The sequence below is a fragment of the Delphinapterus leucas genome, chromosome 3 (assembly GCF_059928025.1).
Source record: "Delphinapterus leucas isolate spDelLeu-1000000601 "Yukka" chromosome 3, BTC_Dleu_Yukka2, whole genome shotgun sequence".
Lineage (NCBI taxonomy): Eukaryota > Metazoa > Chordata > Mammalia > Artiodactyla > Monodontidae > Delphinapterus > Delphinapterus leucas.
The window spans coordinates 116697496-116712957 of NC_143131.1; the positions used below are offsets into that span (position 1 = coordinate 116697496).

A 15462-nucleotide genomic window follows, 5' to 3' on the forward strand; every position below is an offset into this window, starting at 1 on the left:
TGGTGGCACAGTGGTTAAGAATCCACCTGCCAATGCAGGGGACATGGGTTTGATCCTACATGCCGTGGAGCAACTAAGCCCATGCACCACAACAACTGAGCCCGTGCTCTAGAGCCCACGAGCCCAAGTACTGATGCCTGCGCGCCTAGAGCCCGTGCTCCACAACAAGAGAAGCCACCACAATGAGAAGCCTGTGAACCACAACAAAGGGTAGCCCCTGCTTGTCACAACTAGAGAAAGCCTGTGCACAGCAACAAAAACCCAATGCAGCCAAAAATAAATTAATTAATTAAAACAAAACAAAAAGACAACTTACTGAATGGGAGAAAATATTTGCAAATGATATCCAAAATATATAAACAGTTCATACAACTTAATATCAAAAAAACAAACAACCCAGTCAAGAAATGGTCAGAAGACTTGATAGACATTTTTCCAAAGAAGACGTACAGATGGCCAATAGGCACGTGAAAAGATGCTCAATATCATTAATCATCAGAAAAGCAAATCATGGGGCTTCCCTGGTGGCGCAGTGGTTAAGAATCCGCCTGCCAATGCAGGGGACACGGGTTCGAGCCCTGGTCCGGGAAGATCCCACATGTCATGGAGCAACTAAGCCCATAAGACACAACTACTGAGCCCGCGTGCCTAGAGCCCGTGCTCCGCAACAAGAGAAGTGAGCGCACCGCAACAGAGTAGCCCCCCCTCGCCACAACTAGAGAAAACCCGCGTGCAGCAGCAAAGACCCAATGCAGCCAAAAATAAATAAATGAATAAATGCATTTAAATAAATAAATAAATAAATAAATGAAAAATAATAAAAGAAGAAAAAACAATTTGAGATATACCAAGACTCTGAGGGATTTTTCATGAGATACTGTTGAGTGAGAAAAGTAAAATACAGAGAAATGTGTGTAATATGATCCTATTTTTGTAAGCAAACAGCCCATTAAACCCTGCATATGTGTATGTGTATGTTTCATGTGGTATGGGACATGCTAACACAAGTATGTTAAAGGAGGAAAGGTGCAGTGAGGGAAAAAAACCCTGCACTTTAAAAAAAATCTCCTTTATGTACAAATTGCATGTGCAATTTAGATAAAAAGATGGATTTAAATGTATATATACTAATTTACAGAGATAATGATATACTGTCAAACGGAAAAAGCAAATTGCAGAGAAATTATACAATTCCACTTTGGTAAAAAACAAGTAATAAGATTTCTATATATGTGTTTGTCTTTGCTTTTAATTTGTCTAGATTCAGCTGTCAGTTTGATTCAGGAGAAATTATTTATAACAATTGTCTGTATCACTTAAGATCATTCAAGTTCACATTCACCTGGGAAAAAAGCAAGATGGAGGGCTTTATGTCCTATAAAAGGATACCTTTGCTTGTGCCACTGACTCAGACCCAGAGACAGAGGAATAAGCAAACTCTAGGCAGATTGTCCAAAGGTTAACTTCTGTAATAGAATAGGAGAAGTGAAGTAGTGGTAGCAAGGGTATAAGCTTTAGCTGCTAAAGGAGTCAGGATGACAAAGGAGGTGTTAAGGAAGTCAGAACAGGCAAGTTCTGGGCAAAGATTAAGTAGATGAGATTTTCTGACCAGTTGGAACAGCTAAAATGTACTGAATGATTACAATGTGCTGGGCAACTTACATTGTTATAAGTGCTTTTTATATGTTAATTTACTTACTCCTCACAATGAATACATGGGAGAATGTTCTACTGTTATTATCCCTTTATGGATGAGGAAAGTATAGCACACAGAAGTTAAATCCAATGTCACACAGCTAGTTAGTAACAAAACCAAGATTTAAACTTGGGCAGTTTTGTTCCAGAGTCCAAATCTTAACCATGCTATACTGTAATATATACATATATAAATACACATACATATACGTATTTGTGTGTGTGTGTGTGTGTGTGTGTGTAAAGCTGCCTCTCAGAGACTGGGACTCCAGAAAAGATGCAGAGGAAGCATTCAATTCACAACAAGACATAACCGCAGAAGCAAGGACTAAACAAGTAGGAGATTCTTGTCATCACTCTATTCTTAAGTTGTTTCATTCTCTTTCAGGTCTTCAGTTTCTTCTCTTCTCTCTCCACCCTTCTTTCTCCTTTGTGAAAGCTGAAATATATTTTTTGTCATATCTAATGTTCCTTTTTCTTGATTTTTAAGATAGGTGGGCTGAATTCAACAAACATTTATTGACCATAAGTCAGGAACTTCGCTAGGCATTACAGATACACCGAAGAAAAAACAGTTCATTAAGAAGTTTACCAATCAAACCATTATTTAAAAAACCAGATGGGAATTCCCTGGCAGTCCAGTGGTTAGGACTCCGCACTCTCACTGCCGAGGGCCCGGGTTCAAACCCTGGTCCGGGAAATAAGATCCTGCAAGCCATGAGGCATGGCCAAAAAATAAATAAATACATAAAATAAAAAAAACAGAAACTCCTAAAGCATTACTCTTCATATGTACGTATCCTTTGATTTTGTTTTGTTTCGTTTTTTTTTTGCGGTACGCGGGCCTCTCACTGCTATGGCCTCTCCTGTTGCAGAGCACAGGCTCCGGATGCGCAGGCTCAGCGGCCATGGCTCACGGGCCCAGCCACCCCGCGGCATGTGGGATCTTCCCGGACCGGGGCACGAACCTGTGTCCCCTGCATCGCCAGGTGGACTCTCAACCACTGCACCACCAGGGAAGCCCATATCCTTTGATTTTAACTGGCTTTAAGTTAGTAAGCTAAAAAAGGAACAGTTCATTATCTCCCCTACCTCTATTTCCTTTCTTCAGGTGAAGGACACTGTTATCAATCTGGTTACCCATTCACCAATTCCTGTAAGTTCTACTTCCTAAATATCTTCTAAATCTAATCGCCTCTCTTCATTCCTCCTGCCAATACCTCAGCTTGGGCTCTCATCATCTCTAGACTGTATTATTGCAAAAGCCTCCTTGTTGGTCTTGCCCTTTTTCTAATCCTCCCAGCACACTGTCTCCAGTTATCATTTGAAAATGAAAATCTAAAAACATTTATCATTCTCTGGTTTAAAATCCTTCAGAAGACTTCTCCTGCCTTAAGAATAAAATCCAAACTTTTAGTAAGGCACAAAAGGCTCTTCAAGATCTGGCCCCATTCATACATTCCCTCCTCCCACACCATGCTTCAGGACACTAAACTATTTCAGGATCACTGTCTGTTTCACACTTCAATGCCTCTGCACTGCAATACCCTTCCCAAGTCAATCCATTTCCTCCTTTAGTGAACTCTTTCACTCCTGCCCATCCTTCAGGTATCACCTTCTCAAGAAGCCTTCCCTAATTAGACTGGATTAGCTACCTTTCCTATGTACTCTCTTAGCATCCTATGTTTACTTCAATCATAATCCTCAACCCACTATATTATAGTTGTTTCTTACTGGTCTTCCTCAGTAGGTAATGGGGTAGGTACTGCAACACAAACCACCATATCTGGCACTCAGAAGATGTTCAAAAGATGTTTTCTGAATAAACTGGAGTTCCATCCTCACTTTAATGGACTTTATACTTCATTCACAATGCTCTGATATTGAAAAGATTATTTGTTCCTCTTACCTATGTTCCCATAGGATTTTTCTTTTTTTAATATTTATTTCCCATACTAGATTACAACTTCCTAAAGGGCTGGAAATATTTATTGAATGACCAAATTGAAATTCTATCAGTTTACTAACAACATCCTAACATACAAATGTATGTTCTCAATGCAGTGTCACCAAAGACCCAGGAACAGGGTCTTTCATCTCCAGGAAACTTAGGCTTTCAATCACAACCAACAAAGCTTACTTTTATCCAAGAGTGGCCATTCATCTATTTATGTCAACTGATTATCAGGTCACAGTAGTGTGGCCAAGTACATAGGGCCATGGTTCTCAACCAAGGATGATTCTGACCCCAAGAGGTTATTTGGCTTTATCTGCACAACTGGGGGAAGGAGGTTACTGACATCTAGTGGGTAGAGCTGGGTATACTTCTAACACCCTGCAATGTATAGGACAGACCCCCACAAAAGAAATTATCAGCCAAAAATGTCAATAGAGCCAAGAGTGAGACACCCTGATACAGAAAAAGATACACTCCCATCTCTTTTCATAGGATTGGAAATTCTTACAAACATTTTAGTAATATTAGTAAGTTTAAAATACACAGGCTTTGGGACCTCCCTGGTGGTCCAGTGGTAAAGAATCTGCCTTCCAATGCAGGGGACGCGGGTTCGATCCCTGGTCAGGGAACTAAGATCCCACATGACATGGGGCAACTAAGCTGTGCGCCACAACTACTGAGCCTGCATGCTGCAAACTAGAGTCCACGCGCTCTGGAGCCCGCACGCCATAACTACAGAGCCCATGCACTCTGGAGCCCACGCACCACAGCTAGAGAGAAGCCCGCGTGCCACAGCAAAGAGCCCACACCACAACAGAAGATCCTGCATGCCTCAACAAAGACCCCACTTGTCGCAACTAAGACCCGACACAGCTAAAAAATAAATAAATAGGGGCTTCCTTGGTGGCGCAGTGGTTGAGAGTCCGCCTGCCAATGCAGGGGACACGGGTTCGTGCCCCAGTCCGGGAGGATCCCACATGCCGCAGAGCGGCTGGGCCCGTGGGCCATGGCCGCTGAGCCTACGCATCCGGAGCCCGTGCTCCGCAACGGGAGAGGCCACAACAGTGAGAGGCCCGCATACCGCAAAAAATAATAATAATAATAAACAAATAAAATAATAATTTAAAAATACAGGGACTTCCCTGGTGGCGCAGTGGTTAAGAATCCGCCTGCTAATGAATGGGACACGGGTTCGAGCCCTGGTCCAGGAAGATCCCACATCCGCCGAGCAACTAAGCCTGTGCGCCACAACTACTGAAGCCCACGTGCCTAGAGCCCGTGCTCTGCAACAAGAGAAGCCACCACAATGGGAAGCCCACGCACCACAACGAAGAGTAGCCCCCGCTCACAACTAGAGAAAGCCCGCGTGCAGCAACAAAGACCCAACGCAGCCAAAAATAAAATAGATAAAATAAATTTACTAAAATAAAAAACCCACATATATATATAAAAAATACACACGTTTTTGATCCAGCCTTTCAAGGAACTAATTATACAGAAATAGTTGCATAAACATGCAAAAGTAAATATATACATACAAAGATGTTTCCTGAAGCAATTTTTATGTTAACAAACACTAGCCACAACTTATACAACAGAAAATGATTAAATAAAAATAATGGCACATCTATATAATAAAATACTAAATAGCCATCAAAAATAATACAATACAACTCTACATGTACTAGCATGGAAAGATGGAAAAGATATATTGTTAGGTTAAAAAAAAGGACATTACAAAGCAGTGTGTATAATGATACAGTTTTTGCAAGCAAACCATACACACACACATACACCATTTTTAGTACTCACACACACATACACCATTCATAGTACTCACACAGAAGAATATTCTGGAGTCATATCCACCAATATTGGGGGTGATTACAGTGATCCTTCACATTCTATTGTATATAATTTTGTTACCTTTTTTTTTTTAATAAATTTATTTTATTTATTTTTGGCTGCGTTGGGTCTTCGTTGCTGCGCACGGCATTTCTCTAGTTGTGGTGAGCGGGGGCTACTCTTTGTTGTGGTGCGTGGGCTCCTCATTACGGTGGCTTCTCTGTTGTGGAGCACGGGCTCTAGGCACGTGGGCTCAGTAGTCGTGGCACACAGGCTCAGTAGTTGTGATACACACAGGCTCAGTAGTTGTGGCACATGGGCTCTAGAGCACAGGCTCAGTAGTTGTGGAGCAAGGGCCCAGCTGCTCCGCGGCATGTGGGATCTTCCTGGACCAGGGCTCGAACCCGTGTCCCCTGCATTGGCAGGCGGATTCTTAACCACTGCGCCACCAGGGAAGTCCCAATTTTGTTACCTTTGACACTTATTTTTTTTGGCTGTGCTATGAGGCATGCAGGAATGCAGGATCCCAGTTCCCCGACCAGGCATTGAACCCATGTCCCCTGCAGTGGATGCACGGAGTCCTAACCACTGGACCGCCAGGGAATTCCCTTTTTTTCTTTTGACACTTTTATATTATTGTTATTTTTACATTTGGATTACTCACAATAAAGATAAAAAAAGAAAAAAGGTGGTGACTCTTACCAATTACACAGCATGTTTCTACACGATATTTATCAATCTCACAGAGGTTGTGAGCCAGATAACTCAACTCAGATTTCATGCTCTGAAAGAAAAGAAAGACGATCTAAGCATGAAAAAGGAACCCCTACATAATTCTTCTTGTAGCTAATGCTACTAGGTGACAATCCAACCCATGAGATCAAAGCACAAAAGAGCTTAAGTCCAAGCAAAGGAAGGAGCTCACCCTGACATAAAGAAGGTTGGAGAATGTGTCCATATTTTCAATCCTGTAAGGGTCTTGTTTCCTTAGCTCATTAAAAATAGAGAGGGCTTTGTCGATATCTGCAGAAAGAAGACAGAGAGTTCAGAAAACAACACAGCACTACCTTCAGGGTTTGATGGTATTTTGTTGTCCTTATTCACTCACCTCTGATATTGTGATAGGCAACTGCAATTTGGGAAACAATATATGAGCTCTTAGAGAAGCCCACATCAATGAGATTCTGATACTTTTGCAGGGCCTCCTCTATCAACTGCAACTCTGTGTATATATGAGCCAGAAAAAACTCTTTCATCCAGGTGTCTGGCAAAGACAGGAACTTCAGCTGGCAGCAGGAGAGAGAGGAACACACTTAATATACTTTGACCTCTCTCCCAAATGAACATCAAGGAACTATATTGTCTAAAAGAATTTATCACCAAAATTTTATTAGAGTACCTAATAATGAATACAGGGCAGTTCAATTAAGTGAACAGGACTTACAAGCACAATAGGGAGGAATAGGGAGGAATGGTCTAGCTGGGGACAGCTTCAAAGAAACGACAGGATTTGAAGCGAGCCTTGGAGGATGGGTAGAAACTGAATAGAAAAAGGGAGAGGAAGAGAAAAAAGACAACATTCTAGGTAAGGACAACAAAAATAGAGGAAAAACAGTCATAATGAGTGTGGGTAAATAGAATGAGGCAACTAGCTCAGTTTGAGGGGAGGCTATGAGTTGGGAAGTAGTGGAAAAATAAGACTGAACTGATAGGGTGGGTCCTATGCTGCAACAGGAAATAGGATGCAACAGGAAACCACTGCAATTTTTGACAGGAGAATGACATGATGACATGGGTACTTTAAGAATAAGTTTGGAAACAGTATGTCAGATGGCTTGGAAATGGAAGTATAAAAATGGGAAAGCTAGATAGAAAGTATTTATTACTTTTAAGTAATCCAAATTTGAGATGATAACCAAGACAGCAAAGGAAACCAAGAGAAAGAGATGCAGACAAGAAGGTAACCATGGCAATGTCTGGCGACTGACTAGATAAAGGGAAATAAGAGAAAGGGAAGAGACAAAATATGACTCTGAGGAGTCAAGACTGAGTGCATCCTGAGAAACAGAGATACAACTGAGAGTCCATCAAGTTGGGAGGAAGAAAGAGAATTTGGTAGGCAAGATGAGAAATTTGGTTTTGCATATTCTGAGTTCAGAGATAAAACAAACTTTCAGTGAAAGTCTAGTAGGCAGTTAGAGATAGGTAAATACAAGTAAACCAAGATTGAGATTTCAGACACAAATGTAGTAGCATGTATCACTATTGGGGAAAATCAACCAGCCCTTGGTCCTTTAGAGCCAACAAAAGGAAGTGTGTTGTTGCTTCTATTAACTATTGAATAACAGCAAAATAAACTTTGTAGACAATGTTCTCTAACAATGACTAATAAAACAATGCAGTCAGTTTATAAAGCAATTTCATATACATTATTTCCTTAATTAACAAATCTCTAAATCTCAACAGAGACCTATGACAGTTCAGAAGAAACATTAAAAATGTTTTAAACTCAATTCTTGATATCAGAGAAATCGTTCCTATAGCATCTTTGGAATTAGGAGAGAAACTATAATAACATTTAGTCTATAAAACAAGTTACAGTAAAACTTGAATGTGAAAACATGAATATGAAAAGATACTCTAAGTCAACTGAATGCAAATGCAACAGCAACTACCAAACAAGATCTAGACATCAGTCTTTCAAATAAGGACCTAAATTCCAACAGTGAAAGAGACTAGAGAAGGAGCAAAGAGGTAGCTATAATGAAAGGTTTAGCAAAACTTTCTCCCCCTACCCCATTATTAAAGAATTACATAAGACTTGAAGCAGAAGATTTTTCACATAGCTCATCTCAATTTACCATCTCCTTGTCTGTAATCAAGTTACAGAGCTCTAGCCAGGCTCCCCAATGCAAAGGCAAAACATGAGTAGCCTCCACAAACACATCAATGGCCTCTTTCACCAAGTCCAGCTTTCGAAGCACCACACCATACCTAGGAAAGAAGGGAACGATCACAGAAGTTAACAACATCTCCCCTCTACTCAGAAGAATATCTCACATAAGTTCCAAATTACTATAACACTTACAGATAAAGGCCAAATCCATCAAGTTCCCGAGCCTGGTGTTTTTTGCTGAGCTCCACTCTCAATTCTCTGAGAGCCTCATTTTTCACTTGACCTTTCTCCAGTGGGCCTAGGAAAGAAACAGAGTTTCTGATCTAACGGTAGACTGCTGTTTTTCATTTCATAGACCTAGATACTCCCTTTGGCATCAACCAAAGTTACACCTGGAACTTCCAGCAAACACAAGTGGCCAATGACATCTTTTTTTTTTTTTTTTTTTTTGCGGTATGCGGGCCTCTCACTGTTGTGGCCTCTCCCGTTGCAGAGCACAGGCTCCAGACGCGCAGCCTCAGTAGCCATGGCTAACGGGCCTAGCCGCTTCGCGGCATGTGGGATCTTCCCGGACCAGGGCACGAACCCATGTCCCCTGCACTGGCAGGCGGACTCCCAACCACTGCGCCACCAGAGAAGCCCCCTCCAATGACATCTTACACAGTCCATTTACTTTATTATAGAAACTGCAACTGATAAGTGGTCTGCAGTCATATTCTGTTAGGCCCACACAGGTTTTTAAAAATCTGAATTAATTATCAATGCTGAAAAATCAGAAGCCTCAACTAAAAATCTAAATTTCCAGGTTCAGGTTGCAGGGAACAGGTTAGGGCCAGCGGAAGAAAGCCCCTGACAACACCAGGCCCACATTCCCACAGGGCAACCCTCAGAGGGAGTTGGGTGACAACCAGCCAGTTGTGCTCTCCAATTTGCAAACTCCTCCTCAGTCCACTTCCCATGTTTATATTACCTACCTGGCTCCTACAGGCATTATAGAGTTTGCAACCTCTGTTTTAGTCCAAAAGGTAAGAGAAAGAAATTCATACCTAGGCTATCAACTGTTTCATCATCCTTCTTCTTTTCTCCAGACTGTAAGAGAAAATCAATAAATAGGTCTTTTTTTCCGCTTATTCTGAAACCTGTAGCAGCCTGATTCGACCAAAAAGTCCAACCAAAATGACATCTACTATTGGTCACTAATTTTAAACAACTATTCGGGGGCTCCCACTGGCCAAATCTGGAATAATCTGAGTACCAAAATGATAAAGTGAAATAATGAATTATAAACAATTAAAAATATAGGAATTCTTGAGTCCATACTGATACTAGATAAATACATAAATAAGTGGAGAAGGGGAAGACAGGCTCTTGCTTAGAATTTACTACTCAGAGTGCTGGAGTAGAAAAATCATCATTTTGCAACATTATAATAAAGAATACTTCAGGCAAAAATTAACAATGAATTTCTTGACTAATGGTTATTTAGGTTTTTAATTTTTTTGTCTATTACAAAAAACCCTTCAATGAACAGCCCTGTACATATATATATATCCTTGTGCACACACTGAAGTATTTCTATTGGACAAGTTAAGTTTCTTAAGGAAGAATTGTTTGGGCATAGTATTTCAAATTGACATAATCTGCCCAGAGCAGCGGCCCACTCATGTCAGGGTGTGGGTTTCATCTCCCCATACCAAGGAGTGGGTGGTGGGCTGAGGCCCCAGTGGTTCTGGGTGCCAAATCTCACCCACAGGCACGCCAACCAAACCAACGTCAAACTACTTTCACTCCTGAAACAGAATGTCTACTGCTCCATACCTTTGTCAATAATGAATATTACCAATATTTTAATATTTTCTTTCGTACCATCATTTTTTTTTACTTTACTTACGATGTCTTCTTTATTATTGCTAAGTATTTATAAAGTACATTCACCAAGTAGACTTCTGCTAAACTATTTGAAGATTAAACTTTTGCTACTGGGATTCTAAATATGGATGCTTCACTGACAGCAGAATGACATCTTAAAATGGCCCTCACCAGATATCTAGAATACATGTACAGGAAATAGGCTTTCTTGCTATTGCAGCCATGCAGGAAATGTGCTGCCCGATCATACTCTTTAACGTCAAAGTAGGCCTTGGCCAGGGTGTAAGCATCCATATCCTGAGCATCCTCCTAAAAAAGAGACAAGTTAATGTAAGTGGTTAGGAACAGGATAACAAAAGTTCAAATCCAAGAATATTCATTAATTTCAAGATGTAAGAAAAGATAATTATTTTCCTCCTCCCAAAAACCTAATACTTATTTATTAGTTTATGAAGTAAGGTCACAGAACATTTTTTCAAAATAAAAGCTTGGGGAAAATATTAAAATTTAAAAAACTAAACCAATGCACTCAGAAACTTTTATTGTTTCTGCAAATGTTGTGGGAAATTGCATATGCTTTAGTGTTAGGGACTTGGATTTAAATTCTGACTCCTTGATTTCCTGGTTTCAAGACATTAGTAGGGAACTTACTTAGCTTCTCTGAGTATTCACTTCTTCATCTGTAAAATGGAGCCAGTAATACGGATTTGATATGAGGAAAAAGTGAGAAAGTCATGAAAAATGTCTAGCATTAATATGTGACATGCCTTTCCTTCGGCAGACTTTTAAATTTCCACGTAAATGCAACATGCTGTGGAATTACTTATACTTTTTGTATTTCAACAAAGTTTTGACATGTTAGTATTGTAAAAAACATAGCTATAATTCTCTATGTAAAAAAGAAAAATGAAATGATGCACATTTGAGGTAAAAACATACAATCCCCCCAAATTCTAAGGATAAGTTGATTAAAACTTTAGTAATTTCATTCTCCTCATCCTTCATGTCCAAATATTACCAGCACAAAACTGGAACCAAAATTATGTTCAATATTTTCTTCATTGGATGAAAATGTCCTAAATATGGCCATTCAGCTTAGGATTGTGGTGGCCCTTTTCACGTACACTCACCATTTACTTATTTCTTCTCCTGCCTCTCTCACCTGCATTGTATCTTTTGGATTAAGGAACATTCATTGTTTTTAAGTGTGTGTGTGTGTGTGTGTGTGTGTGTGTGTGTGTGGTTGGTGGGGGTGGTAATCAAGAAATGGCATCTTTGGGAAAAATAAAATGGATTATGATAAAGATCTTTCAGATGACACAGACTATGTAAACATATATACTATAGATCATACATAAAATGTATTCCTATCTCATTTAATTGTCTCAATATCCCCACAAAGTAAATACTATTATCCACAGATGGGGAAAACTGTGGCTCAGGAGGTTAATTAAGTTGCCAAAAGTCACTAGTATGGCTGAGATTTGAACCCAGAGCTGTCTAGATCCAAAAACAGTTTCGTGCTGTTGTATTGGGCTGGCCAAAAAGTTCATTCGGTTTTTTTCCATTCGATAGCTCTAGTAGTGCTTAGTTGTTTTTAACTTCATTTGAAACAATTTTGTTAGAGTGTATTGTGACAGCTGTCACATCAGGGTTTTTTTTTTTTTAATATTTATTTATTATTTATTTTTGGCTGTGTTGGGTCTTCGCTTATTTATTTATTTTTTTTGCGGTACGCGGGCCTCTCACTGTTGTGGCCTCTCCCGTTGTGGAGCACAGGCTCCGGACGCGCAGGCTCAGCGGCCATGGCTCACGGGCCCAGGCGCTCCGCGGCATGTGGGATCTTCCCAGACCAGGGCACAAACCCGTGTCCCCTACATTCGCAGGCAAACTCTCAACCACTGCGCCACCAGGGAAGCCCGGGTCTTCGTTTCTGTGCGAGGGCTTTCTCTAAATGTGGCAAGCAGGGACCACACTTCATCGCGGTGCGCGGGGCCTCTCACTAAGGCGGCCTCTCTTGTTGCGGAACACAGGCTCCAGACCCGCAGGCTCAGTAGTTGTGGCTCACGGGCCTAGTTGCTCCGCGGCATGTGGGATCCTCCCAGACCAGGGCTCGAACCCGTGTCTCCTGCATTGGCAGGCAGACTCTCAACCACTGCGCCACCAGGGAAGCCACCAGGGAAGCCCTCAGGGTTAATTTTTTTTTTAATTTATCAAAACTGGTGAACTTCTGTGTAGCCATTTTAATATTGAAGATAGAAGGAAAAAAGCAACATTTTCCGCATATTATGCTTTATTATTTCAAGAAAGGTAAAAATGCAACTGAAACGCAAAAAAAGATTTGTGCAGTGTATGGAGACGGTGCTGTGACTGATCGAACGTGTCAAAAGTGGTCTGCAAAGTTTCGTGCAGGAGATTTCTCACTGGATGAGGCTGCATGGTTGGGTAGACCAGTTGAAGTTGATAGCAATCAAATTGAAACGTTAATTGAGAACAAGCAACGTTATACCATGCAGGAGATAGCTGATATACTCAAAATATCCAAATCAAGAGTTGAAAATCATTTGCACCAGCCTGGTTATATGAATTGCTTTGATGTTTGGGTTACACGTAAGTTAAGCGGAAAAAAAACCTTCTTGACCGTTTTTCCGCATGTGTTTTTCTCTCTTAAATGCAATGAAAACATTCCGTTTTTAAAACAATTGTGACGGGAATGAAAAGTGTATAGATACTGTACAATAATGTGGAACAGAAGAGATCGTGAAGCAAGCGAAATGAACCACCATCAACCACACCAAAGGCCGGTTTTCATCCAAAGAAGGTGATGTTGTGTATATGGTGCAATTGGAAAGGCGTCCTCTATTATGAGCTCCTTCCGGAAAACCAAACAATTAATTCCAACGAGTACTGCTCCCAATTAAACCAACTGAAACAGCACTTGATGAAAAGCCTCCAGAATTAGTCAACAGAATACGCATAATCTCCCATCAGGATAACGCACGACTGCATGTTTCTTTGATGACCAGGCAAAAACTGTTACAGCTTGGCTGGGAAGTTCTGATTCAACTGCTGTATTCACCAGACATTGCACCTTTGGATTTCCATTTATTTAGGTCTTTACAAAATTCTCTTAATGGAAAAAATTTCAATTCCCTGGAAGACTGTAAAAGGCACCTGGAACAGTTCTTTGCTCAAAAAGATAAAAAGTTTTGGGGGCTTCCCTGGTGGCGCAAGGGTTGAGAGTTCGCCTGCCGATGCAGGAGACACGGGTTCGTGCCCCGGTCCGGTAAGATCCCACATGCCGCGGAGCGACTGGGCCCGTGGGTCATGGCCGCTAAGCCTGCGCGTCTGGAGCCTGTGCTCCGCAACGGGAGAGGCCACAGCAGTGAGAGGCCCGCGTACCGCAAAAAAAAAAAAAAAGATGAAAACTTTTGGTAAGATGGAATTATGAAGTTGCCTGGAAAATGTGAGGAGGTAGTGGAACAGTGAATACGTTGTTCAATAAACTTCTTGGTGAAAATGCGTGATTTGTATTTTTATTTTAAAACCGAAGGAACTTTTTGGCCAACCCAATAAAAACCTTTGACGCTTCTCCCCGTTATGAATACTGTCTAGGTTGAGCTAGAAAACATAAAGGCTGAAATCTTAAGCAAGGATTGTTTACTAATCTCTCCAGCTTAAGTAAGAGCACCACTAAGTCTTTGAAAACTCAGCAAAAACATACAGATAAAATCGCTTAAAACACCCAGCTCTTTGAATGCTTGCATTTCCCCTACAAACATCCCTGCTAAGCAGTAAGCTCCCTTCCGGTGACAGAGCACTCAGTATCCCTTCTGATGATGGGGAGCACTCAATGTGAAGACGTGCTTACCTCTGTAATAGGCGGCGGCGGCTGCAGCTCGGACAGAGGCAACGCCGGGAGGGAGAAGGCCAACTCCGCAGACCTGGAACACCCACACAAACTGAATCAGCTAAAGACCCCCAAGGCCGAGGATCCAAGCCCGGTCGGTCCCCTCGGACTCCGACATCTTACCATTTGCTACTGTGCAGTAGGCCCCGCTCCCGGGTAAGGCCCGCGATAAGTAGCAGCTGCTTTTTAATTTCCCGCAAATTTGAGAAATCGCCGCTCGATGACAGGGCGGGGACCACAGCAGCCGACACTGCCACCGGGACTACAGAAGAGCTGGCAGCCATTTTCCCGTCTTGGCCACCCCAGCCAATCACCAGTGAAAATACTAGCTGCCCCTCCGCACCAAAAAAGTCTGTCTGTTATTGGCACGCTCTTGCTCCAGAAAAACCAATCAGAAATCTTCCTTCTCGTAACGTCAGTAAGAGGCGGGGAGGGAAGAGGCAATTACTTCTCCGATTGGCGAAGAACTAGTGGGGCGCGAAAGTTAGAACAAGAAAGAGGGGGGATAGCCACGACTTCTGGACGGGGCAGAGAGGAATGAGTGATTGGGAAGGTGGCTTGGGAAACTAGGGTTGGGAACAGGGGCAAGAGAGTGCAGAATGATGTGATTGGACGAAAGATAAGAGTGTAGTTCTTGGGCAGATTCTGTGCCGCTGGATGACATAGTGGTGTATGTGTGTAGCAAGGATGTCTGGTATCCTCTAAATTTTTTCTTCAAGAAGTAAATTGTATGGCCACAGGTGGAGAATTCTTCCTCTTTACCCACCTTTTTCTTACCCCGGGGGAGTGGGGAGGGTAACTAACATTTATTGAGGGCTTACCTTATGACAGGTTCTGTACTTTTACATACATAATCGGGTTTAACCATTAAAACAGCTCTATGATATTGTATCATCCCAGTTTTACAGATGAAGAAAACGAAAGCTCAGAGAGTTTGCATCACTCTTCCAAGGAGAGTGTTTAGATTATAACCCAGCTCTGACTCCAAAACCCAGAGTTCTTAAACACTACATGAACATTTTCAACCTGTTTTGTTTTTAACCCTTTCATAGTAATATATGATTTTACCAACTCCCTTGGGAATGTTTTGAACCCATTCTTTGGGTGTTATATAGAAGTGATTTTAAGTAAATCATGTTGTTTAGATTAACATGTATTATTAAAGATTGTATTCTAAAGTCAACTTTATCACAACGTACTATACAGTGCATGAAGGCAAAATTCTACTTTTTTCTTGTTTCATAAGTGTTGCACACTTTGTATTTGTTTTAAATTTATAATTTAAGAGAA

General features: G+C 41.3%; 1 protein-coding gene and 1 non-coding gene across 2 annotated transcripts in view; both read right to left on the reverse strand.

Annotated features, from left to right (window-relative positions):
- CDC23 (cell division cycle 23) overlaps nucleotides 1-14488 on the reverse strand; it is a 27552-nt gene extending 13064 nt beyond the window's left edge. The window contains exons 1-9 of the mRNA XM_022588895.2: nucleotides 14296-14488; nucleotides 14134-14206; nucleotides 10434-10571; nucleotides 9440-9482; nucleotides 8586-8691; nucleotides 8359-8491; nucleotides 6606-6783; nucleotides 6423-6520; nucleotides 6200-6281 (exon numbers count right to left, since the gene is read on the reverse strand). Of these exons, the coding sequence (XP_022444603.1) occupies nucleotides 6200-6281; nucleotides 6423-6520; nucleotides 6606-6783; nucleotides 8359-8491; nucleotides 8586-8691; nucleotides 9440-9482; nucleotides 10434-10571; nucleotides 14134-14206; nucleotides 14296-14456 (1012 nt within the window). The 5' untranslated portion in view covers nucleotides 14457-14488. The remainder of the gene's footprint in view (nucleotides 1-6199; nucleotides 6282-6422; nucleotides 6521-6605; nucleotides 6784-8358; nucleotides 8492-8585; nucleotides 8692-9439; nucleotides 9483-10433; nucleotides 10572-14133; nucleotides 14207-14295) is intronic.
- LOC115803348 (small nucleolar RNA ACA64) lies at nucleotides 10055-10176 on the reverse strand. The gene has a single exon (XR_004024027.2). It is a non-coding gene; the product is annotated as a small nucleolar RNA ACA64 (small nucleolar RNA).
- Nucleotides 14489-15462: the final 974 nt, after the last annotated feature.